Raw genomic sequence first — 25644 nt, 5'->3', positions numbered from 1 at the left:
CGATACAATTATGGGAGGAAAAGCAATGTGTGAGGAGGACACAAAAAATCTGCAAAAAGACAGACAGGCTAGGTGAGTGGGCAAAAATTTGGCAGATGGAGTATAATGTTGGAAAGTGTGAGGTCATGCACTTTAGCAGAAAAAAAAAATCAAAAAGCAAGATATTATTTAAATGGAGAAAAATTCCAAAGTGCTGCAGTACAGTGGGACCTGGGGGTACTTGTGCATGAAAACACAAAAGGTTAGTATGCAGGTATAGCAAGTGATCAGGAAGGCCAATGGAATCTTGACCTTTATTGCAAAGGGGATAGAATATAAAAGCAGGGAAGTCTTGCTAGTTATACAGGGTATTGGTGAGGCCACACCTGGAATACTGCACACAGTTTTGGTTTCATTTACGAAAGGATATTCTTGCTTTGGAGTCAGTTCGGAGAAGGTTCACTAGGTTGATTCCGGAGATGAGGGGGTTGACTTATGAGGAAAGGTTGAGGAGGTTGGGCCTCTACACATTGGAATTCAGAAGAACGAGAAGTGATCTTATCGAAATGTCTAAGATTACGAGGGGGCTTGACAAGGTGGATGCAGAGAGGATGTTTCCACTGATAGGGGAGACTAGAACTAGGGGGTATAATCTGAGAATAAGGGGCCGCCCATTTAAAATTGAGATAAGGAGGAATTTCTTCTCTCAATCGGTTGTAAATCTGTGGCATTCGCTGCCTCAGAGAGCTGTGGAAGCCGGGACATTGAATAAATTTAAGACAGAGATAGACAGTTTCTTAACCGATAAGGGATTAAGGGGTAATGGGGAGTGGGCAGGGAAGTGGACCAGAGTCCATGATTGGATCAGCCATGATTGTATTAAATGGCGGAGCAGGCTCGAGGGGCCGTATGGCCTACTCCTGCTCCTATTTCTTATGTTCTTATAAGAAATAGGAGCCGGAGTAGGCCATTTGGCCCCTCGAGTCTGCTCCGCCATTCAATAAGATCATGGCTAATCTGATCATGGACTCAGCTCCACTTCCCTGCCCGCTCCCCATAACCCTTTACTTGCTTATCGCTCAAAAATCTGTCTATCTCCGCCTTAAATATATTCAATGACCCAGCCTCCACAACTCTCTGGGGTAGAGAATTCCATAGATTTGCAACCCTCAGAGGAAATTTCTCCTCATCTCAGTTTTAAATGGGTGGCCCCTTATTCATGGGGCTCGACTTTCCACTTCGATCGCTAGGGCCCAAAAAATGGGCGATGTTCCAGCCTTAGTGATGTTTCAGCTCTCAAGAGCGCCCATTTTTCAGATCACAACTTTCGGCTTTTTTTTCCGGAGATAGCCCAGCGATGTGGATTGGGCCTTAATGATGCGAAATGGGCCCCAGCAATGTGGAAGGCAAAGCGTCTCTAGCAACGGCCTTTCTGCACATGCGTTTTTTTTTGCAAAAGTTGCCCACCATTTGGGAGGTCAGGAGTCATCCAGGCATGCGCAGAAGGCAAAGGGGGGTGGCGGGGTGAGGAAGAGAGGAGAGAGAGAGGAGAGAGAGAGAGAGAGAGAGAGAGAGAGAATCAAAAAAAGATGTCCAAGCACGAGTAGCCCGCAGAGAGTGGGCAGGAGGGCAAAACCGTTTTCCGACGAGGCCAACGAGGCTCTCGTCCAGGAGGTGCACGCAAGATGGGGCCAATTAACCCAGGGTGCACGTGGGAAACCTCCACCCCGGACATATCGGAAAATTTGGGGCGAGATCGCCGATGTGATGTCCTCGGTGTCCGAGTCGAAGGGATCGGACCAATGCCACAAAATGTGGAACAGCTTGGTTCCTTAGGCAAGAATAAGTATTAAATGGATTTTAAATTGTAATGATCCACTGAATATGTAAATCTACCAGATTGAAATTAAGCTGGGTATGCTTGCATAGATTCCCTGCTAAGATTTAGACAGGGTTCTGAACCTGCGCCCATTAATTCTAATTTTCGCAGTCTCTTTTTGGGTTACGTTGGTGGATGGGGCATGACTGAGCACTGAGGGGTCTGGTCACCTTCACCCACACTGTCAGTCTCTCCAGCGGCTGTCACTTAGTGACCCAGCCTGGACTGGGGAGAGAGCTGCCCTGGCTCAATGTCTGCCCTGGGACACTTAGGGACATTAACTCCCATCATTGCCGAGCTCACCAGCTGTCCTGATTCCCATCCCCTGCCTCACCCCCCCCAGGGGCCCTTCATGGAGATTGTAGTGGAGATGTTTGTGTCAAGCATTAGATCCCTAACGCGATCTTTGTTATAACCATGCACCAATTGTGGATACAAACCCTATTAGCATATAACATTGGAAACTGTTGTCTTTCCACGATAGTAGCTAATCAATTAGCTTATGCCATGCTCTTGTCACGTTTGCAGAGGAAGATATCCAAGAATTGGGCTAAGCGCAGGTACACAGGAGGAGGCCCTGCCCAGCTCAGTATCCTAACGGACCTTGAGGAACGTGCGGCAGCACTTGTGGGCACCCACGGTCGCTCGGCCACCACCTGTGGTAGTGCAGATCCCTCCCTTACGTCACGTGAGTAATGTGTAAAGCAATGGTAATTCAAAGTAATGAAACGGCATTTCATTATAATATATGAATGATGTCATGTTATGTATGAGGCTTCTGTACTACTCTCAGGTTAACAACTTAAGAACATAAAAGAAATAGGACCAGGAGAAGGCCATCTGGCCCCTCGAACCTGCTCCGCCATTATAAGGTCATGGCTGAATTCCACATAAATGTACTACCATATGATGTAATAATACGTAACGCCTCTCAGTTCCCAATTATTGCAGTACTGTTGTTCCTCCTACGTATGCCAGCGCAGTGCAAGAGTGTGTACCTTCTGTTCTAATAAGCTCAATTGTGTTTTGCAGGTCACCCAGCTCCAGAGACGCAAAGGGAGGCCGCACCTGCAGCTGCCCCATTGCAAGTGGTCATAAGAATTAGGAACAGGAGTAGGCCATCTAGCCCCTCGAGCCTGCTCCGCCATTCAACAAGATCATGGCTGATCTGGCTGTGGACTCAGCTCCACTTCCCCGCCTGCTCCCCATAACCCTTAATTCGCTATTGGTTAAAAATCTATCTGTGATTTGAATATTCAATGAGCTAGCCTCAACTGCTTCCTTGGGCAGAGAATTCCACAGATCCACAACCCTCTGGGAGAAGAAATTCCTTCTTAACTCGGTTTTAAATTGGCTCCCCCGTATTTTGAGGCTGTACCCCCTAGTTCTAGTCACCCCGACCAGTGGAAACAACCTCTCTGCCTCTATCTTGTCTATCCCTTTCATTATTTTAAATGTTTCTATAAGATCACCCCTCATCCTTCTGAACTCCAACGAGTAAAAGACCCAGTCTACTCAATCTATCATCATAAGGTAACCCCCTCATCTCCGGAATCAGCCAGGTGCTGAAGAGATCACCAAGCCAGAGGAGGATGATGTTATGGAAACAGAGGAGGATTCCCCTTGCATCTCTGTGAATGTTGTACCTGCGGCCACTTCGTCTTGGAGAGAAGTAGCGGGCCCAAGCGGCTTGCAGCAGGCAACTCCAAGGTGTACAGTGCCCACGCCGACTCCACGGAGGTTGAGTCACCGAGGTCGACACACACTAAGATGGGCTGATCGCTATGAGGACATGACCACACTGTGCAGGGAGAGCGTCGCTGTAAGTCGCAAGCTCCTCCAGGCGTTTGCTGGGTTGACGGGGAACATTGTCAGGATGTCCGCTCGCATATCGGAGGGTATGGAGCGGATGATTGTGGCAATGGGCCAACAGACCCCGCCATCCATGCCTTGCAGCATGCGATACTGTCAGGAGACGACACTGCACTCCAAGGTACCGTCCCAACAACGGCCAGCACAGATGCGAGTCAGGAGGAAGAACTTCCTTGTGGCTCAGAAGTCAGTTCATCAGAAACGTCTTCTCCTCCTCCACCCCCTGAAAGGATTCTGCCACCGTCGCTACCCCCACCACCACCAGCCCTTGAGGTCATCTACTGCAAGTTGTCCTAGTCCGTTACCCGATTACAACGGGGAGTTAAGGTACGTGGAGGGGGGGGGGGGGGGGGGGGAGAGAAGTTATCTGGAAGGAAGCCTGACCGCAGGTAGAGCCGGGGGAGGGTTCTCGTTGTTGTTGTATTTTAAATTTATTGTTGGGTGACTGTTGGGAGTGGGGGGGGGGGGGGGTGTATAGAGTTAAACATTTTTTAAATTGTTCAATAATTTAAATATTTTATTGCATTTTACAATTGTTGTCAAGTGTCTTATAATAACGTACGGTAAGGTAAAACATGAATACAATTGTTGGAAAACAATGGCCAGGCAAGGATGAAATGTAATGCAACTGCAACTGTTGTCTTTCTGTAACTGTCACCAATGTAAATTCATGCAAAACGTTCATTTATGAGCTGCTGACAAGAGTTTTGCAGCTGCTTAACTCCCATAGGACTTTTCCAGTCTTGTGGGTGGGTGGGTGGGTTCATCGCCAGGCTGATTGTCCTCCCTGAGGTCCTCGTCATCCTCCTCCTGTCCTCTCTCCTGAGGTGGACCGGCAGCCCCATCTGGCAATTGTTGTCCTCTCCTTATAGCAAGGTTATGCAACATGCTGCACACCACGATGAACTCAGCGACCTGCTCAGGGTGGTATTGTAGGCTGCCTCCAGAGTGGTTCAGGCATCTGAAGCGCTGCTTCAGCACTCCAGTCTTTGATGATATTGCGTGTAGCTATATGGATTTTGTTGTAGCGCTTCTCGGCTTCCATCTGGGGATTACGCAGGAGAGTCATGAGCCAGCTGGCAAGGCTATATCCTTTATCCCCCAGCATCCAACCGTGACCTTGTGGCTGACTGTTAAACAGGTCAGAGACAGTGCTGCCACGCAAGATATGCGCATCATGGATGCTTCCTGGAGAATGAGCATTTACTGCCATCATTTGGTTGTGGTCGACAACAAGCTGTACATCCAGGGGGTGGAATCCCTTTCGGTTATGAAAACACCTCTGCATCCTGTAAAGGTGCTCTCAGGGCAATGTGCGTAGTCTATTGCTCCCTGCACCTTGGGGAAGTTTGCTATTCGAGAACCCCAAAGCCCTCTCGGTCTGTGCCTCGCTGGTCATAGGGAAATTTATAAAGTCCATCCTGCGAGCATAAAGAGCTTTAGTCACCTGTTGAATGGAGCAATGTGTGGCGTGCTGAGAGATACCACAAATGTCACCAGCTGAGGCCTGAAAGGAGCCCGATGTATAGAAGGAAAGTGCCGCAGTAACCTTTACCTCAACGGGCAGTGCGGTCCTGATGGTGCTGGTAGGCTGCAGATCTCCCTTGATGCGCTGGCATATCTCAGCGGTGAGCTGCTTTCAGAAGCGCAGCCTCCTAAGGCACGTGTTATCGGACAAGTTCAGGCATGATTGCTTTTCTCTGTAAGTTAGTCAGGTGTCAGGTCTCCTCTTCCTCCGCAATCTGCCATCTCTTTGATTGGGCACATAATGCTCTTCAATATACCTTCTCCCATCTTAGTCTGCAGCATGTGATTATTCATCAATAATGGTAGAGAAGTTACAGATACCATAGCTATTGCTATAAATGCCCTAAATTTTGTCCTCAATAAATAGAAATATGAGTAATGATTGCCAAAGAGTTAGTGAGGCCCTTAAAATAACTCAAATTCATTCTCCTCATAAGCCCCTTCAAGCAGCCTCACTTCCTCAGATGTTCAAAATTGCGTCCGTAGTGCCGAGTCCTGCCGAACAGTGTCAGTCAGGAGCAGTTTTTCTCCAGCGATCTTCTCGGTGTGCGATCAGCCTGGCAATGTGGTGAAAGTTGCGGTGGGCGATCACCTCGGCGATGTGAAATTCTTGTGCGCTGAAAGTTGGGTCGGCAATCTTTGGGCAATGTTCCGGCCCAACTTTCCACTTTTAAGGTAAAATGGGCGATAGCCTGCATATTTGGACGATAGATGGGCAATAGCCCAACAATCATCAGGGGAAAGGCCAGCCCTAAGACTATGTCCTCTAGTTTTAGTTTCCCCATGTGTAAATATCCCTCTCTGCATCCACCTTGTCGAGCCCCTTCATTATTTTATGTTTCGATAAGATCATCTCTCATTCTTCTGAACTCCAATGTGTATAGGCCCAACCTACCCTTTAAGTCAACCCCCTCATCTTCAGAATCAACCTAGTGAACTTTCTCTGAACAGCCTCCAATGCAAGTATATCCTTCCTTAAATACGGAGACCAAAACTGTACGCAGTACTCTAGGTGTGGCCTCACCAATACCCTGTACAGTTGTAGCAGGATTTCTTTGCTTTTATACTCCATCCCCTTTGCAATAAAGGCCAACATTCAATTTGCCTTCCTGATTACTTGCTGTACCTGCATACTAACTTTTTGTGTTTCATGCACAAGGACCCAGGTGTCTCTGTACTGCAGCACTTCGCAAATTTTTCTCCATTTAAATTATAATTTGCTTTTCTATTATTTCTGCCAAAGTTTTCCCACATTTTACTCCATCTGCCAAATTTTTGCCCACTTAGCCTGTCTCTATCCCTTTGCAGATTTTCTGTGTCCCCCTCACAATTTGCTTTACCACCCATCTTTGTATCAGCAAACTTGGCTACATTACACTCAGTCGAAAGGGCCAAATTAAAGCAGAACAACTGGTTCTTTAGCTTCTCCTCTTCCCCGCCCCCGTTGTGAGCAATGCCCATCTCCCACTCAGTAACTGCCCCTCGTGCAACAATTTTGAATCTGGAGCACACTGAATGGATAATCACCGATGCAGACCAGTATTCCCATTACTCTGTCAAAGGAGTTGCACTGTTCCTGAAAATGGCCCAAGACGAAATGTTTGCAACGAGGGTTTTAAATTATATTGTTCAAAATTACCTTAGATGGTCCTAGATCAGAGAATAGATAGATGTGTAATTTCAAATTATGTCTAAGCAAATATCAAACTACAGTTTTTATAACAAAAAGTTACATAAACAAAGATTGATTATAGTTTTAATCAGGCTACAATAGTAAAAAAAGGACAATCTATAATTAGCTGCAGGCAGTTGGGGGACATATATGAAACAATGCCTATAACAATCAGACTCAATATAAAAACTGAAAAGGAAAGGGAACAGCAATAATGAATGAATCGCGAGACCCGAGCTTTTTAATAAAAATTTATACCAACTCGCGATCTCGGATTGCGAACTGTGCCGCTCTGCTGCACCGGAAACAGCTTCAGATTTGAATCTAACCGACCCTGTGCGAGCATTGAAACCATTTGGGCAAACGGGGTAAGGGGCGAAAAAAGATAGCCAATCAAAAATAGACTTGCCGCAGACCAGGTCTCTGCAATCACGTGACAGTGCTGTGCATTGGTTGATGGCTTCGAGAAGGATTTTTTTGGTTGGTGGAGAATGCCACTTCAGCAAAAGACACGGTTATAATCAGTGTGAAAGCTGCTTTAAATATTTTAAACTGCCAGAGCCAACGAGGATGAGCGGCTAAATGAACAAGTGGAGGATAAGTGTGCAGCAAAGTTTGGCAATTTTATCATGTAGAATTGTCCGGGGGGAGAAGATCTTGGACACACTGTGAAAATGTCAGATACCAGCCATCGTAACTGTCCAGTGAAACACGGACCGACCACACACCCGGAGCAAGAGAGCGAGCGCATGATGCTGAGCCAGCTCGGTGTCTGACCCTCTCTCTGCACAAACAGCCCGTCCTGCACTCACCCACTCCACCATGCTGTGATTTAATTATTTTTTTAAATGAGTTATTTCTGATCAAAATAAGACTCGCTGTAAAACGAGACTGCAACAGCGAAAGAGAGTGACATAACGACAACCAAAATAATGATTTCCTTTTCCAACATGGACTCGCTATTAAAGCTCAATAATGGTTTGGCTGGTTCTTAAAGTGCATCATTAATGCTGGCACTCCCTCTCTCTTTCTTCCTCCTCTCAAATGAAGATTGAGATGTGTGTTTATTTTTTTTAACATTTTTTTTATAAGACAAACCAGAGAGCTCCAGACTCTCAGCTCAGGCAGCAGAAAAGGTTTCTAGTACCTTTTACAAATACATCAGTAAAGAGGGATCTGGGAGGCAGAGTAGATTTTTTCTTTAATGGTCTGAGAACAGGAGGAGAAAAACATGGGATTTTAAAAAAATGTGCATAAATTCCCTTTTAACTTTCAAAATGGAATTGGATCTATTCTTAAAGAAAAATAATTTGCAGGGCTACGGGAAAAGAGGAGGGGGAGTGGAACTATTTAGATAGCTCTTTCAAAGAGCCGGCACAGTCGCAATGGGCCGAATGGCGTCCTCCTGTGCCATACGATGCTAAAGTAATACTTAATTTCATTTAAGTGTGAAATGTAAGAAGTACATTCAAAATAATACAAGATCAAGGCATTTCCTCCTTTAAATGTCCAGTGAGGCTGAAGACGACTTGAGCTTCTTCCATTTGTTATTGTTGCTCATGAATTCCAGGTGTGTTGCTCTTTTAAGCGCTTTACTGCACTGCATAATGCAGCTATATTTATCTACACGGCCACAACATAGACATCAATCTTATTCAATAGTACCATAACGAGAGCTGAAGCACTTTTGAAGGATTACAGGATTTTGGTAGGTTTTTAAAGTTTTATCTTGCCATGTAAATATTACAGGGCTGTCACTATCAGGAAATGTTAAGAGTGAGATTTTTAAATCAAAAGAAAGTGAAAGATTGTACGCCATTTGAGCATATGGTGCTTTGCCCATGGAAATTATGTAAACGGTGCACAATTTTAAACTAACAGTGGGCACACCTCTCGTGGTTTTTGTTTGCACTTCAGTGTCAGATCTGGAGCACGTTTGTCTGATTTAGCTGCAAACGTGGCTTGTTGCTGTTCGAAAAAAAACAAAGGGTAATGGTTGATGGGTGTTTTTGTGGCTGGAAGGCTGTATCCAGTGGTGCTCCGCAGGGCTCAGTGCTGGGTCCCTTGCTTTTTGTGGTATATATTAATGACTTGGACTTAAATGTTGGGGGTATGATTAAGAAGTTTGCAGATGATACTAAAATTGGCCATGTGGTTGATAACGAAGAAGAAAACTGCAGACTGCAGGAAGATATCCATGTACTGGGCAGGTGGGAAGAACAGGGAAAAATAATTCAATCCGAATAAGTGTGAGGTAATGCATTTGGGGAAGTCTAACAAGGCAAGGGAATACACATTAAATGGTACTGCACTGAAAGGTGTTGAGGAACAAACTGACGATGGAGTGCAGGTCCACAGATCCTTGAAGGTAGCAGGCCAGGTAGATAAGATGGTTAAGAAGGCATATGGAATATAGTTGAGCGTCCCAAATCCGACAACCGAGAGACTGAAGCCGAGCCGGTTTTCGTGTTTTTCAGGACTTCGGAACGTGTTTGACGTCCGTAAACACCCGAGCCCAGGTTCGGGTATTTCCGAATTTCGGAACGTCAGAAGGGGGGGTGCTCTCCGAGGAGCTGTTTGGGTCGCCAGCCCCGCCCAGGAGGTCATCGGGCGGGGCGGCAGCGAGGCCCCAAGGCAAGGGCGGTGGCGAGGCCCCAAGGCCGGCCACGGATCGTCCCAGAGTCCGAATTCCGGAACATTCCAGATTCTGGAACTCCAGATTTTGACGCTCAACCTGTAAGTCGAGACATGGAATACAAGAGCAAGGGGGTTATGCTTGAACTGTATAAAACACTGGTTAGGCCGCAGCTGGAATATTGTGTGCAGTTCTGGTCACCACATTACAGGAAAGATGTGATTTCACTGAAAAGGGTGCAGAGGAGTTTTACAAGTATGTTGGACTGGAGAATTTTGGCTATGAGGAAAGATTGGAGATGCTGGGTCTGTTTTCTTTGGAACAGAGGAGGCTATGGAGAGACTTGATTGAGGTGTATAAAATGATGAGGGGCCTGGAAAGAGTGGATAGGAAGGACCTGTTTCCCTTGGCAGAGGGGTCATCAACCAGGAGGCATAGTTTTAAAGTAATTGGAGAGAGGTTTAGAGGAGATACGAGGGGAAATTTCTTCACGCAAAGGGTGGTGGGAGTCTGGAACTCACTCCCTGAAAGGGTGGTAGAGACAGGAACCCTCACCACATTTAAAAGATACTTGGATGTGCACTCAAAGTGCCGTAACCTAGAGCTGCAATGTGGAATTAGATTGGATAGCTATTGGTCAGCTGGCGCGGATACGATGGGCCAAAATGACCTCCTTCCGTGCTGTAAATTTCTATGATTCTATGATTCACTCTGAAGGAAAGATGGGGCCTTGGTTTAACATCTCATCCAAAAGAGCAAATAATCTAGGCTGACAATTCAGTGCAGTACTAAGCACCTCCAACAACTTGTATTTATATAGCGCCTTTAACGTAGTGAAACATCCCAAAGCTCATCACAGGAGTATTATGAGACAAATAATTTGACACCGATCCACATAAGAATAATTTAGGGTAGATGACCAAAAGCTTGGTCAAAAAGATAGGTTTTAAGAAGCGTCTTGAAGGAGGAAAGAGAGGTAGAGAGGCGGAGAGGTTTAGACAGGGAATTCCAGAGCTTAGAGCCTATACAACAAAAGGCACGGCCACCAATGGTTGAGCGATTATAATCAGGGATGCTCAAGAGGGCAAAATTAGAGGGGCGCAGACATCTCGGGGGGAGAGATTAGAGATAGGGAGGGGTGAGGCCATGGAGAGATGTGAAAACAAGGATGAGAATTTTGAAATCGAGGTGAAGCTTAACCGGGAGCCAATATAGGTCAGCGAGCACAGGGGTGATGGGTGAACAGGACTTGGTGCGAATTAGGACACGGGCAGCCGAGTTTTGGATCACCTCTAGTTTACGTAGGGTAGAATGTGGGAGGCCAGCCAGGAGTGCATTGGAATAGTCAAGTCTAGAGGTAACAAAGGCATGGATGAGGAATTCAGCAGCGGATGAGCTGAAGCAAGGGCGAAGACGGGCAATGTTACAGAGGTGGAAATAGGCAGTCTTAATTATGCCGCGGGTATGTGGTCGAAAGCTCACTTTAAGGTCAAATATAACACCAAGTTGCGAACAGTGTGGTTCAGCCTCAGACAGAAGTTGGGGGCAGGGATGGAGTCAGTGACTAGGGAACGGAGTTTGTGGCGGGGATCAAAAACAATGGCTTTGTCTTCCCAATATTTAATTGGAGGAAATTTCTGTTCATCCAGAACTGGAAGTTGGACAAGCAGTCTGACAATTTAGAGACTGAGGAGGGGTCGAGAGAAGTGGTAGTGAGGTAGAGCTGGGTGCTGTCAGCGTACATGTGGTAACTGATGCTGTGTTTTCGGATGATGTTGCCAAGGGGCAACATATAGATGAGAAATAGGAGGGGGCCAAGGATAGATCCTTGGGGGGACAACAGAGATAATGATACGTGGGCTTGAAGAGAAGCCGCTGCAGGTAATTCTCTGGCTACGATTAGATAGGCAAGAGTGGAACCAGGCGAGTGCAGTCCCACCCAGCTGGACAACGGTAGAGAGACATTGGAGAAGGATAGAGTGGTCAACCGTTTCAAAGCCGCAGACAAGTCAAGAAGGACAAGGAGGGATCGTTGCCTTTGTCTGAGAGCCGTACTGTGGCAGGGGCAGAAACCAGATTGAAGGGCTTCAAACATTGAGTTGCGGTACAGATGGGCAAGGGTGATGATGGCAGATTTGAAGACGAGGGGGGACAGTACCTGAGGAGAGAGAACTGTTAACAATGTTAGCTAACATGGGAGCCAGAAAAGGAAGTTGGGTGTTCAGCAGTTTAGTGGGAATAGGGTCAAGGGAGCAAGAAATGAGTCTCATGGACAAGATGAGCGTGGAGGTCAAGAGGTGAGATGAGAGAGAAACTGGAGAAAGATGCAAGTTCAGGGGAAAACCTCAGAGGAAGTTTGGCCTGGTGGGTTAGGGAGGGGAAGGAAGGGAAGTGGCAGAGGCAGCTGATCGGATGATCTCAATCTTTCAGACAAAGAAGTCCATGAGCTCCTCGCACTTGTTGGTGGAGGTGAGTGTGGTGGAGACAGGGAAGAGGGGTTTAAGAAGACGGTTAGCAGTAGAGAATAGTAGCCGGAGGTTATCTTTGCATTCCAGATGAACAAATGAAGCTTCTCTGCCTTTGAAAAACATTCCAGTGATTTAATAATCAGATTTATTGTCTAAACTGACCATTGCTTCAAGGCCAGTCTTAATTCAACAGTTCAGTGACCACTGCATCTAAATTGACGTGTTTCCTCACTTAACAGGCAAAAGCTAAAGGATATTACTACAATTTAAAGAAAAATCAATAGCAGTATAACATTAGCAGACTTCAAATCATTCTGATTAATCCTTTTCTTAGAAACTTTTAAAGAGTTGTTTATCTAAAGCTTAATTTTATCAACAAGCTTACTTTGTAGCACCTTATTGAACATTCACTACATTTTCTTTATCAATTATTTCCTCAAAAAACTATATTACATTTGAGAGACATGACTTGTCTTTTACCCATCTCTGTTGGTTGTCCATAATTAAACCCGGGTTTTTCTAAGTATTACTTCAATCCCATATTATGGCCCTAGATGCTAACGCACTATTGATGTTGGGCAGACTGATCTATAGTCATCCAGTTTACTGCTTTCTCCATTTTTAAACCGAGGTGTTGCATTGACAACCTCTCCCTCGACTTTCCATATCCAAGAATGTTCAAAAGATTGTGGTCAAGCTTTTGCTATTTGCTCTGACTTTCTACAGCATTCTCAAATGCTTGCCATCAAGGTCCAGTGCCTCTTCCACTTTGAGTTCCAGCTTTTTCAGTGCTACTTCCTTATCTATAGTTAGCCTATCCAATTGCTCCACCTCCTCTTGTATGTTTTCATTCCACTATTGCACTTTTTTTTCATTAAAAAACAAGGCAAAGTACTCATTTAATATTTCTCTCATGCCTTCAGCTCTGTGAGAAGTTATCCTTTGTCACCTCTTATTAGACCTAAGCTTTCTTTATCCATTCTTTCACTTGTATGTTTATAAAATCCTTTACTGTTTCCCCTTGGTCTCTGTCTGTCTTCCTTTCTGCTTCCCCTCTATATTTTCTGTACTGTGTTTTTTTGTATTACTTGCTGTAGATTTGTCAGCTGCCTAGGCCCTAAGCTCTGGAACTCCCTCCCTCTCCGCCCTCCTTTAAGATGCTCCTTAAAACCTCTCTTTGACCAAGCTTTTGGTTATCTGCTGTAATTTCTCGTGTGGCTTGGTGCCAAATTTTTGCCTCATCACACTCCTGTGAAGGGCCTTGGGTCGTTTTACGACATAAAGGTGCTATTTAAATACAACTTGTTGTATTAGAAGGCCTTGAAGGGACAACTCAATAATTTTATGAAACATGCAAATGATCACGTAGAAGAGGTAAGGAAAAAGGTATAAAAAGTGGGTATTGGAGCAGATATTTTAGAATTCGATTAAGGTCTGATAAACCTGAAAAACCAAGCTCAGAATTGCAACGTGCTTAAACTATATTACCCACCAAACATAATTTGATCAAGTAATAAATATCATTTAGGCATGAGGCTCAATTTTTCCCAGTATTTGCGCCGTTTTTTTTGTGAATGCACTCACCATACTTTAGGTAGGTGCTGTAGCCTTAATCACAGGACTTTACAAAAGATTAACGAAGGAAGAAGATGGCGAGGAAGAAAAGGAAAAGCAACATTTGTTCTGGTCTGCATTCAATGAAATTTGAATTGTGTTAATTTTTAAAGTAATTGGAAAGTATATGTACACAGTTATATTTTATTCTGCCACTTAAAGTTATAGTAATTGAGAGTCATGTCATTACCATGGGCTCAATTTTCCCCGAGCCCGTTTTCTGACATATTGCCAGAGTTGCGCCACTTATTTAGGTAAATAAATGCGCCAGAAAAAAATGTCGCAAGTTTCCCTGATGTTTGTGCTGCAATCTGCAGCCGGGCAGCGTGGCCGGTCACCTCATGGGGTGGAGCCTGTGGTCTGCGCTGGAAAAAGGAGCCGGGCTTTCTGCGCATGTGTGGGGAAAAAAAACTGACGTTCTGGACGTCGCTGAAATGGCCGCGCATGCGCAGTAGAGCTCAGAGAAAGGCGAATGGCAGACAGTGTTGGCTTGTGGATGGCAGCCATGAGAGGTGGCAACAGGGAATAGACAGTCAGCATCAGGCCACAGGACTCATTTTAGGTCCTTAAAGACTGCTCAGCGGTAAGTAACATCACCACCTAGTTTGGAGACCGGGTTTAAAGGACTCAAGTCAGAGCTAGGTAAAATGAATAGGGAGCGTACTTATGACAGAAAGCAGGCACGACGAGAATTTCAATCACAGGAGGAGATAGAACAAATCTGAGAGGAATGGCATCATGATTATAATACCAGGCAACTGATGCATCTCTCAAAAGACTGAACTCATAACTACCATCCAATACCATCAAAGATCAGTGTTGCAAACCTAACGCAGCAACTGAAGTATTTCCCTGTAGTCGAAAGAGTTTCACTGCAAATGGAAGCAACAGTGATGTCCTACTAAATGACACTAAACTGGGTGGCAGTGTGAGCTGTGAGGAGGCTGCCAAGAGGCTGCAGGGTGACTTGGACAGGTTAGGCGAGTGGGCAAATACATGGCAGATGCAGTATAATGTGGATAAATGTGAGGTTATCCACTTTGGGGGCAAAAACACGAAGGCAGAATATTATCTGAATGACGGCAGATTAGGAAAAGGGGAGGTGCAGCAAGACCTGGGTGTCATGGTTCATCAGTCATTGAAAGCTGGCATGCAGGTACAGCAGGCGATGAAGGCGGCAAATGGTATGTTGGCCTTCATAGCAAAGGGATTTGAGTATAGGAGCAGGGAAGTCTTGCTGCGTTGTACAGGGCCTTGGTGAGGCCCCACCTGGAATATTGTGTTCAGTTTTGCTCTCCTAATCTGAGGAAGGATGTTCTTGCTATTGAGGGAGTGCAGCGAAGGTTCACCAGACTGATTCCCGGGATGGCTGGACTGACATATGAGGAGAAACTGGATCAACTGGGCCTTTATACACTGGAGTTTAGAAGGATGAGATGGGATCTCATAGAAACATATAAGATTCTGACTGGACTGGACAGGCTAGATGCGGGAAGAATGTTCCCGATGTTGGGGAAGTCCAGAACCAGGGGACACAGTCTTAGGATAAGGGGCAGGCCGTTTAGGACTGAGATGAGGAAAAACTTCTTCACTCAGAGAGTTGTTAATCTGTGGAATTCCCTGCCAGAGAGAGTTGTAGATGCCAGTTCATTGGATATATTCAAGAGGGAGTTAGATATGGCCCTTACGGCTAAAGGGATCAAGGGGTATGGAGAGAAATCTGGAAAGGGGTACTGAAGGAATGATCAGCCATGATCTTATTGAATGGTGGTGCAGGCTCGAAGGGCCGAATGGCCTACTCCTGTACCTATTTTCTATGTTTCTACTATGCAATATAGGAACTTTTAAAATTTGAGTCGGAGATGCCAATAAAAAAAAAGTTACGGCAAAGATGTTGATATTGTCTGTGAAACATGATTGTGTACAAGACTCAATAACAAAGGGTTTCTATATAGATACTGCATTTCAAAAATCAATATGTTGGTATTTTGTTACATAATTATAACAAAATGCTGATATATGAAATAAGTACTAGTTTTGGCAATTGTGCAGTCTACATATTTTTCCAACAATTCTAACTTCTTTAATTGTTTTCGTTAAATGTATTCAGTAACTATCTCGCAATGAAATATGTAGTGAATGTTCTCTAAAATACTTGCATCTATAAATTTATTAAGGAACAATTTGCTATTTAATTAAAAATTGTTAAAATGATTTAAAAATCTTTAAAAAGGTAATTTCAATGCTGCAGGTTGAAAGAAGTGGGTGCATCTTCGCTTACACATAGGCTGTATGCTGTGCTCAGTGATGTAATACGTTACGCACAACTCTGCAGCGCCGAACTGCAAGTCTACGGGTGGGGCCTCGCACCAGGCAAGTGCTATGCTGACTGCAATTTTTAGGCCATTATATTAAGAGCTTTCATAATTAATTCACCCGCTGCATCTCAGGTCTGAATACAAGTTACTTTTTAAAATAATATGCCTTGATTCACACAGAATTTAACACTTCCCTTAAACTATGCAATGTAACACCGATGAGTGCATAGACAGTCTGATTTTGTTAACTGAACTAAAAGATTCATGTTGTGCAAACATATTTTATATCATTGCATGCATTCTTCAAGGGAATCTCACCTGTTCGAATTTCTTCTTGATCAGTACCATTCACATAGTCTTGACTGACCAGTGATGCAAAGCATGCCTACAAGAAATTCACAATTATTGCTTCCAATTTTCCAACATTTAGTCAACAGAAACAATCTAGTGTAAGGGCACTTTCATATCCGATTACAACTGCAGGCATAAGATTCAAGGATTCAGCAGAAATCGAGCAACAAAAGGCGAAGGGAAAATATTTGTGAAATAGATTATTGAACACATCAGAAGAGAAATCATTTAATAGATAAGTTGGAACAGCAGCCAGCAGACACTCAGAAGTGAGAAACTTCTTCACTCAGTGGGTGGTGAATCTTTGGAATTATCTGCTCCAAAGGGTTGTGGAGGCTCAGTCTTTGATTATATTCAAGACAGAGATCGATAGATTTTTGGATATTAAGGGAATCAAGGGATATGGGGATAGTGCAGGAGTGTGTTGAGGTAGAAGATCAGCCATGATCTTATTGAATGGTGGAGCAGGCTCAAGGTGCCGAATGGCCTGCTCCTGCTCCTAATCCTTACGTTCTTATATTCTGATGACTAGCCATGTCAATTCACAAAAAGGGAAAGGAAAGGTATTGATCTCAAGAGGTTGGAGAGGTGCATGGACCACCTACTATATTAATCTACATGTTGTATGATTTGTACCTTTTTTTGTTCATTCCTGGGATACGGACATCACTGGCAAGGCCATCATTTACTGTCCATCCCTAATTGCCCTTGAGGAGGTGGTGGTGAGCCTCCGCCTTGAACCGCTGCCGTCCTAAATGGCTGACCCCTTATTCTGAGACTGTGACCACTGGTTCTGGACTCGTCAGCTAGAGGAAACATCCTCCCTGCATCTACCCTGTCAAGCCCTGTAAGAATTTTGTATGTTTCAATGGGATCACCTCTCATTCTTCTAAACTCTAGAGAATATAGGCCTAGTCTACTCAATCCCTCCTCATAGGACAATCCTCCCATCCCTGGAATCAGTCTGGTGAACCTTTGTTGCACTCCCTCTATGCAGAGCTGGTCTCCAGTCATCTTGGTTAATCCTTGTCACTGGACCAAGAGCTAGCTCGGTCAAGCCTGTATGGTGGTTGGTGTGCAATGGCCACTACACGGTAAAAAAAATCCACACACAGGCATCCTCCACCCTTCAGGATGTAGTTCGGGACCTGGAATATTAGGTCCTTCACTGAAACACCTGAAAACTTATCCCCTTTAGGCATGGACGCAAGTTATCCTCGATACGAGGGACCGCCTATAATAAATAATAAGATAAAATATGGACCAGTAAAGAAGCAGATTGAATCAACAAAGAACTCTTCCAGGTCAAGGTTTTAAAGCCAATATGTACTGGATAGCAGAAAGCAAAGAAGACTGGCAGAAGACAGGGCAGAGACAAAGGAATCTCAGAGCCAAGAGATACCGAATAAAAGAACATAGTAATATCACAGAATTATACAGCATAAACATTCGACCCAACAGGTCTATGCCAGTGTTTATGCTCCACATGAGCCTCCTCCCAACTTACTTCATCTTTCCTTATAAACATACCCTTCTATTCCATTCTCCCTCATGTACTTATCTAGCTTCTCCTTAAATGCATCCATGCTAATTGCCTCAACCACTGCATGTGGTACCAAGTTCCACATTCTTACCACTCTCCAAGTACAGAATTTCTCCTGAATTACTTATTAGATTTATTAGTGGTTATCTTATGTTCTTATCTTCTATTCATGACCCCTAGTTTTGGACTCCCCCATAAGTGGAAACATCTTTTCTACATCTCTACATCTACCCTATCGAATTCCTTCATAATGCTAAAGACCTCTATCAGGGTCACCTTTCAGTATTCTCTTTCCTAATAGTTATATCCTCTCAGTTCTTGTACCATTCTTCACCAGTGCTTCTATATCCTTTTTGCAATATGGAGACTAGAACCGTGCACAGTGCCTTTCACTAAGATAGCAAACTCAGAGTGTCCAGTACCTTCCTCTGACAGCAGTCCATACCCAGATCCTGCACCTGATATCCAATACCTTAGATTGCATCAACACTCTACAAACCCAAGACTGGAATATGCACAATGTGCCCTGGGGGTTCTCAACCAAAGGTTCGTAGCCTCATTTTAATTTTTGACAGAGCCCTTGAAAAGAAAATCAATTTAAAAAAAGATAAAAGGAAAAATACACCGTCGTGTAATAGTGGGTTCGAGCTGAGAAACTGGCAGCTCCAGTCCCAACTCGAACCTCTGCTTTCCCCCTCCCGAACGGCTGTGTGAGGATGTCGACAGCTGCCGCTGAGCCCAGGCCCCACCCGCTGAGGGAGAGAGGAGGCGGCCAATGAGACCAGGCCCCGCCCGCTGAGAGGGAGAGAGGCGGTGGCCAATGAGACCAGGACCCGCCCGCTGAGAGGGAGAGAGGCGGCGGCCAATGAGACCAGGCCCCGCCCACTGAGAGGGAGAGAGGAGGCGGCCGATGAGCCCAGGCCCGGTTCGCTGAGAGGGAGAGAGGCGACGGTCGATGAGCCCAAGGCCCCGCCCGCTGAGGAAGAGAGGCGGTGGCTGATGAGCCCAGGTCCCGGCTCGCTGAGAGGGAGAGAGGCGGCGGCCGATCATTGCTAAGCGCAGATCCCTGGCTCGAGCTCTCCATCATCCTCTAGCCAGGTACGTACGCGCTTACCTCAGTTCCACTGGAGATTTGATTTTTTTGTCATTTGTTATTCGTGCAGTCACAATTGTCAATCAAATGAAGGGGCAAGGAAATAGGCAGCAGCTGCATGGAGGAAAGGAGCTGCTGGGACTCGCTGTCTTTGTGGAGGAAGAAGAGCGGAATATGTCAACATTAGGAAACTATTAGGATTGACACTTATCAGCAAAACTGAAACAGTTTGCAACTTCCTTTAAGTATTCTGCATTGTCTAATTTCCCGCCCCCCCAATTTTCTCTCCTGCTGTATTCAAAGTGTTGTAGTATAGTTACAAGGGTGCTGGCTGCCCTTTGGTGCCTAACCTCATTCATTCTTTACCTGCGAGCCGACACCGAGTGTTAGCAGTCTTGTTCTACCAAGGAGGGCATCACAGGAAGACCTGATTCCTCACACCCAATGTTAGCCTCCAGCAAGGATTTCAACCTTCCAGCATTATCCTGGAGTTGCCAGGAATAAAACAGTAATCTGGACACTAGTATGAGCAATTTGGAGAAAAATCATATGGACCGTAAAAAAATGGTGTTTTTTCATTTTTATTGTACACTTTTGCTTATTAGTTATAAAAATATTGGAGATAGGGGAAAAAAGGGCTGTTGACTGACAATCAAGCAGAGAACTGGGACCGGCTGTTGTGCCAGGAACAGTCAGTGAGGGAGTGGGGGGTTGCTAGGGAAAGGTGGTGATTGGGCTCATGTGGAGACAAAGCAGGAATGGGATGGGTGTGGGGACCAGTATTTTCTGCAGTGCTGGGATGAGTGGAAGCGGTGCCGGGAGAATTTTTATACACGGGAGAAAAAATACTCGTGCTGTATTAGAGAGTCCGTGGAATTTTTCTAACACAGCTGGAGGTCTCGGAAGCAAAAATGTTGAGAACCCCTGCCTTTTACTAAATCAATAACCACTACATACACCAGAGTCAATGTCTGCTAAATACCAACAAACTGCCACAATGCATCCCATATGCGAGGATTCAATTAGTGCCCACTGAGTATCCACCTAATCAAAATGCAATCAATGCATGTTATACACATCCCAACTTAAATACAATCAATACCAATCATCCAGAATCAGCAGAGGAGGTGGCCATTTAGCCCATCGCATTTCTGAAAGTGAATATTGATTCTCTTTGCCACTGTAAAAAGTTTCGGTTGTCTCTAACTTTGTTCTTTGGCAATCTCAAATTTATGACATTGAGTCATCAACTAACCAAACACTGGAAACAATTTTTTTCTTCTACTTTATCAAAGTTCTATAATCTTGAACATTTAAATGAGTTCCCCACTTAAGTTTCTCTATTCGAATGAAAAGAGCCCCAGTTTATAATGTTTCTTCCATAACACTTCATTTCATGGCCTTGATATCTTTCCTAAATTACAGCATGCCAGGTGCCTCTCCCTAACACTGGCATCTCCCCTCAGAGAAATAGAATGACATAGCATAGGAGGCGGCTATTTGGCCCATTGTGCCTGTGCCAGCTCTTTGGTAGAGCCAACCAATTAATCCCACTCCCCTACTTTTTCCCCCCTTCGAGTATTAATACAATTCTTTCTTGAATGTTACTATTGAATTTTCAGGCAGTGCATTCCATTGCTGTGTAAAAATGTTTCCTCATGCTCCTTTGGTCTTTTGCCAATCACCTTAAATCAATGGCCTCTGGTTGCCGACCATTCCGTCACTGGAAACCGTTTCTCCTTATTTACTCAAACAAAAACCATTTAGGATTTTGAACAAATCTCCTCTTAACCTTTTCTGCTCTAAGGAGAACAACCCTATCTTCTCCAGTCTCTCCACATAACTGAAGTCCCTCATTCCTAGTACCATTTTAGTAAATCTCTTCTACACCCTCTCCAACGCCTTGACATCCTTCCTAAAGTGTAGTGCCCAGAATTGAAAACAATACTCCAGCTGAGACCTTACCAGTGTTTTATAAAGGTTTAGCATAACATCCTTGCTTTTGTACTCTATTTCTCTATTAATAAAGCCAAGGATCAAATATGCTTTTCTAACAGCCTTCTCAACTTGTTCTGCTACAGTCAAAGATTTGTGTACATACACCCCACGTCTCTCTGTTCTTGCGCCCCCTATAAAATTGTACCATTTAGTTCATATCGCCTCTCCTCTTTCTTCCTACCAAAATCTATTACTTCACATTTCTCTATATTAAACTTCATCTGCCATGTGTCTGCCCATTTTATCAATCTATGTCCTCCTGAATGACTATCCCACATTTGAGTTTCATATCATCTGCAAACTTTGAAATGATGGCCTGTATACCCAACCCCAGGCCATTAATATCAAAAAGAGCAGTGGTCACAACACCCATTCCCTTGGGAACACCACTGTATACTTCCTTCCAGTTTGAAAAAACAGCGGTTACCACTACTCTTTGCTTTCTGTCCCTTTGTATCAATGCTGCACTGTCCCTTTAATCCCATGGGTTTTAATTTTGCAAACTAGTCTATTATGTGGTACTTTGTCAAACTCCTTTTGAAAGTCCATATATACACAACATCAACCACACTACCCTCATCAACCCTCTCTCTGTTACTTCATCAAAGAACTTGATCAAGTTAGTCAAATGCAATTTTCCTTTAACAAATCCATGCTGGCTTTCATTTATTAGCTCATACTTCCAAATGCCAATTAATTTTGTCCCACATTATTGTCTCATATTAGGCTGACTGGCCTGTCGTTGCAGGGTTTATCCCTCTCCCCTTTTTTTTTTTAAAAAAAGAGGGTGTAACATTTGCAATCCTCCAGTCCTCTGGCACCACCCCCCATATCCAAGGAGGACTGGAAGATTGAGGCCAGAGCCTCCACAATTTCCATCCTTACTTCCCTCAGTAACCCAAGATGCATCCCATTTGGTGACTTTTCTACTTTGAAGACAACCAACCTTATCTCCTCTTTATCTATTTTATCTTATCTAATATCGCTACTGCCTCCTTCTTTACTGCTACATTGGCAGCATCCTCTTCTTTAGTGAAGACAGATGCAAAGTACTCATTTGGTACCTCAGCCCTGCCCTCTGCCTCTACAAGATCATCTTTTTGTCCCCTAATCAGCCCCACCCTTCCTTTGACTGCCCTTTTATTATTTATGTATTTATAAAATATTTTTGGGTTCCCTTTTGTTAACCGCTAATCTATTCTCATACTCTCTTTGCCCCTCACTCCCTTTTTTAGATCACCTTTGTACTTCCTATATTCAGCTTCGTTCTCTACTGTATTATGAACCTTACAATTGTCATAAGCCTCCTTTTTCTATCTCATTTTAACTATATCTTTAGTCATCCAAGGAGTGCTAGCTTTGGATGCCCTTCTTTTCCCCATTCCCCCTCACACAATGTGCCTTCTCTGCATCCGAATCATCTCCTCTTTTGAAGGGCTACCATTTTTCAATTACTATTTTGCCAACCAATTTTTTAATCCAATCCACCTAGGCCATGGCGTTCCCTTTTCAACTCACTGAAGTTAGCCCCTCCTCCATTTAAGGATTTTTACATTTGATTGTACCTTGTCCTTTTCCATAACTATTCTAAATCTGATATTATGATCACTGTTGCCCAAATTATCTCTCACTGAAACATGCTCCACTTGTCCCACTTCATTTCCCAGAACTAGATCCAGCACTGCTTTCTTTCTGGTTGGGCTGGAATCACATTGATCAAGAAAGTTCAGGTATTCTGGAATTGCCCCCCCTCTTTGCCCTTTACACTGTTCCTATCTTAGGGTAATTGAAGTCCCCCATTAACACTCCTCTAAAGTTCTTGCATTTTTCCATTTATAGTGGGCTGTAGTATGCTCCTAGCCAATGTTTCATTTAATATTTTTTAGGTGTGCAGCCCCCATTCAAAATACCGTACATATGCAGTTTTCCCTATTTGAAAGCTGGTGAGCCAACTGCGCGGGAGCTGCAGAACGCAGCACAGCTTAAAGGAAACACTGCACCCAGCGGCGAAATATCTAAATTCTTCCTTAATTCTAACCAAATAGACAATATTTGGCCACTCAACCGAGTACAGTACCATAGTGGTTATTGTTGCTGGACTATTAATCCAGAGGCCTGGACTAATAATCTGGAGACGCGAGTTCAAATCTCACCATGGCAGCTGGGGGGATTTAAATTCAGTTAATTAAAAAATGCTACTATCAGTAATGGTGACCATGAAACTACAGGATTGTCAGAAAATCCCAACTGATTCACTCAAGTCCTTTAGGGAAGGAAATCTGCCATCCTTACCTGGTCAGGCCTATTTGTGACTCCTAACTGCCCTCTGAAATGGCCGTGTAAACCACTCAGTTGTATCAAACCGCTACAACAAAGTCAGCACTATGGGAGTACCTTCACCACACGGACTGCAGCGGTTCAAGGCGGCGGCTCACCATCACCGTTTCAAGGGCAATTAGCGATGGGCAATAAATGCCAGCCTTGCCAGCGACGCCCTCATCCTTTGAACGAATAAACAAAAAAGGGCACCACCCCTCCTCTAACAGTTCTCCTGACCTCAGGCCTGAGCCCGATCCATTCCCCCTACAAGCACCTCCCTCCCTACACCTGACAACACCCCAGCATCCCTTTCCACCCCCTTCCCCTCCCCCAACAATCACCCCCAACCCTTCCCCCCCAGACACCACCTCAATCCTTCACCTCCCTCCCCTGAAACCCTCCCTCCTCGACCCTTCCGCCCCCGCACAACCCTACCCCCACCTCCTCTTTCCCCAACCACCCCCCCTACCAACAACCTCATACCCCCTCTCCCCGACCTTTCCCCCCATTCTCCCCAACCCCTCTCTCCCCGCCCCATCTCCCTCACTCCCCTCCCCCCACTCCACCAGACCCTCATCCCCAACCTCCCCAACTCCTCGCTCCCTGACCACTCCCCCAAACTCCCCCTCCTCCTCCAAACCATCCTTCACCTCCTTTCTCCCTCCCCGACTCGACTCTCCTCTCCTCCTCTCCCCCACCCCTCCAGCACCTCCTCTCTCTTCCCTTCCTCCCCCCCTCCAGCACCTCCTCTCACCCACCACCACCTTCCCCAGCAACTCCTCTCACCCACCACCACCCTCCCCAGTCCCCTCTCCACCCCCCCAACACTCCTGCCTCCCCCTCCACTCCCGACTATCCCCCCCACAACTCCTGTCCCCCTGCCAGACACTCCCCCTCTACCACCATCTCTCCCCCCCTCATCCCTTCCCACCCTCACCTCTCACCCCCCCCCCCACACCACACACACCCCTCTCACCCCACCCCCACAGCACACACACCCCTCTCACCCCACCCCCACACACCCCTCTCCCCCCCCCCCCCCACACACACCCCTCTCACCCCCCCCCCCACACACACCCCTCTCACCCCCCCCCACACACACCCCTCTCACCCCCCCCACACACACCCCTCTCACCCCCCCCCACACACACCCCTCTCACCCCCCCCCACACACACCCCTCTCACCCCCCCCCACACACACCCCTCTCACCCCCCCCACACACACCCCTCTCACCCCCCCCCACACACACCCCTCTCACCCCCCCCCACACACACCCCTCTCACCCCCCCCCACACACACCCCTCTCACCCCCCCCCCACACACACCCCTCTCACCCCCCCCCACACACACCCCTCTCACCCCCCCCCACACACACCCCTCTCACCCCCCCCCACACAACCCTCTCACCCCCCCCCACACAACCCTCTTCCCCCCCCCCCACACCCCTCTTCCCCCCACACACACCCCTCTTCCCCCCCCCACACCCCTCTTCCCCCCCCCACACACACCCATCTTTCCCTCCCCCCACACACCCCTCTTCCCCCCCCACACACCCCTCCACCCCCCCCACACACCCCTCTCCCCCCCCCACACACCCCTCTTCCCCCCCCCCCCCACACACCCCTCTTCCCCACCCCCCCACACACCCCTCTTCCCCACCCCCTCACACACCCTCTCCCCCCCCCCCCCACACACCCCTCTTCCCCCCCCCACACACACCCCTCTCCCCCCCCACACACCCCTCTTCCCACACCCACCCCTCTTTCCCCCCCCACACACCCCTCTTCCCCTCCCACCCACCCCTCTTCCCTCCCACCCACCCCTCTTCCCTCCCCCCCACACCCCTCTTCCCTCCCCCCCACCCACACCCCTCTCCCCCCCCACCCACACCCCTCTCCCCCCCCACCCACACCCACCTCCCCCCCCCACCCACACCCCTCTCCCCCACCCCACCCACACCCCTCTCCCCCCCACCCACACCCCTCTCCCCCCCACCCACACCCCTCTTCCCCCCCCCCCACGCCCCTCTCCCCCCCCCATCCACACCCCTCTTCCCTTTCCCCCCCCCCCACCCACACCCCTCTTCCCCCCCCCACCCCTCCACCCCTCTTCCCCCCCACACCCCTATCCCCCCCACACCCCTATCCCCCCCACACCCCTCTCCCCCCCCACACCCCTCTCCGCCCCCACACCCCTCTCCCCCCCCACACCCTCTGCCCCCCCCCACCCCTCTCCCCCCCCCCACCCACACCCCTTTTCCCCCCACACCCCTATCCCCCCCACACCCCTCTCCCCCCCCACACCCCTCTCCCCCCCCACACCCCTCTCCCCCCCCACACCCCTCTCCCCCCCACCCCTCTCCCCCCCACACCCAC

General features: G+C 46.6%; 1 protein-coding gene across 1 annotated transcript in view; it reads right to left on the bottom strand.

Annotated features, from left to right (window-relative positions):
- The window catches only part of LOC139257515 (mediator of RNA polymerase II transcription subunit 28), a 30663-nt gene extending 7619 nt beyond the window's left edge, over window positions 1-23044 (bottom strand). The window contains exons 1-2 of the mRNA XM_070874514.1: window positions 23027-23044; window positions 16283-16349 (exon numbers count right to left, since the gene is read on the bottom strand). Of these exons, the coding sequence (XP_070730615.1) occupies window positions 16283-16349; window positions 23027-23029 (70 nt within the window). The 5' untranslated portion in view covers window positions 23030-23044. The remainder of the gene's footprint in view (window positions 1-16282; window positions 16350-23026) is intronic.
- Between the last annotated feature and the right edge of the window lie 2600 nt (window positions 23045-25644).

This window comes from Pristiophorus japonicus, unplaced genomic scaffold (genome assembly GCF_044704955.1).
Source record: "Pristiophorus japonicus isolate sPriJap1 unplaced genomic scaffold, sPriJap1.hap1 HAP1_SCAFFOLD_858, whole genome shotgun sequence".
Classification (NCBI taxonomy): domain Eukaryota; kingdom Metazoa; phylum Chordata; class Chondrichthyes; family Pristiophoridae; genus Pristiophorus; species Pristiophorus japonicus.
Note: the sequence above shows the minus strand (reverse complement) of the source record. Positions and strands in the feature narration are given on the sequence as shown.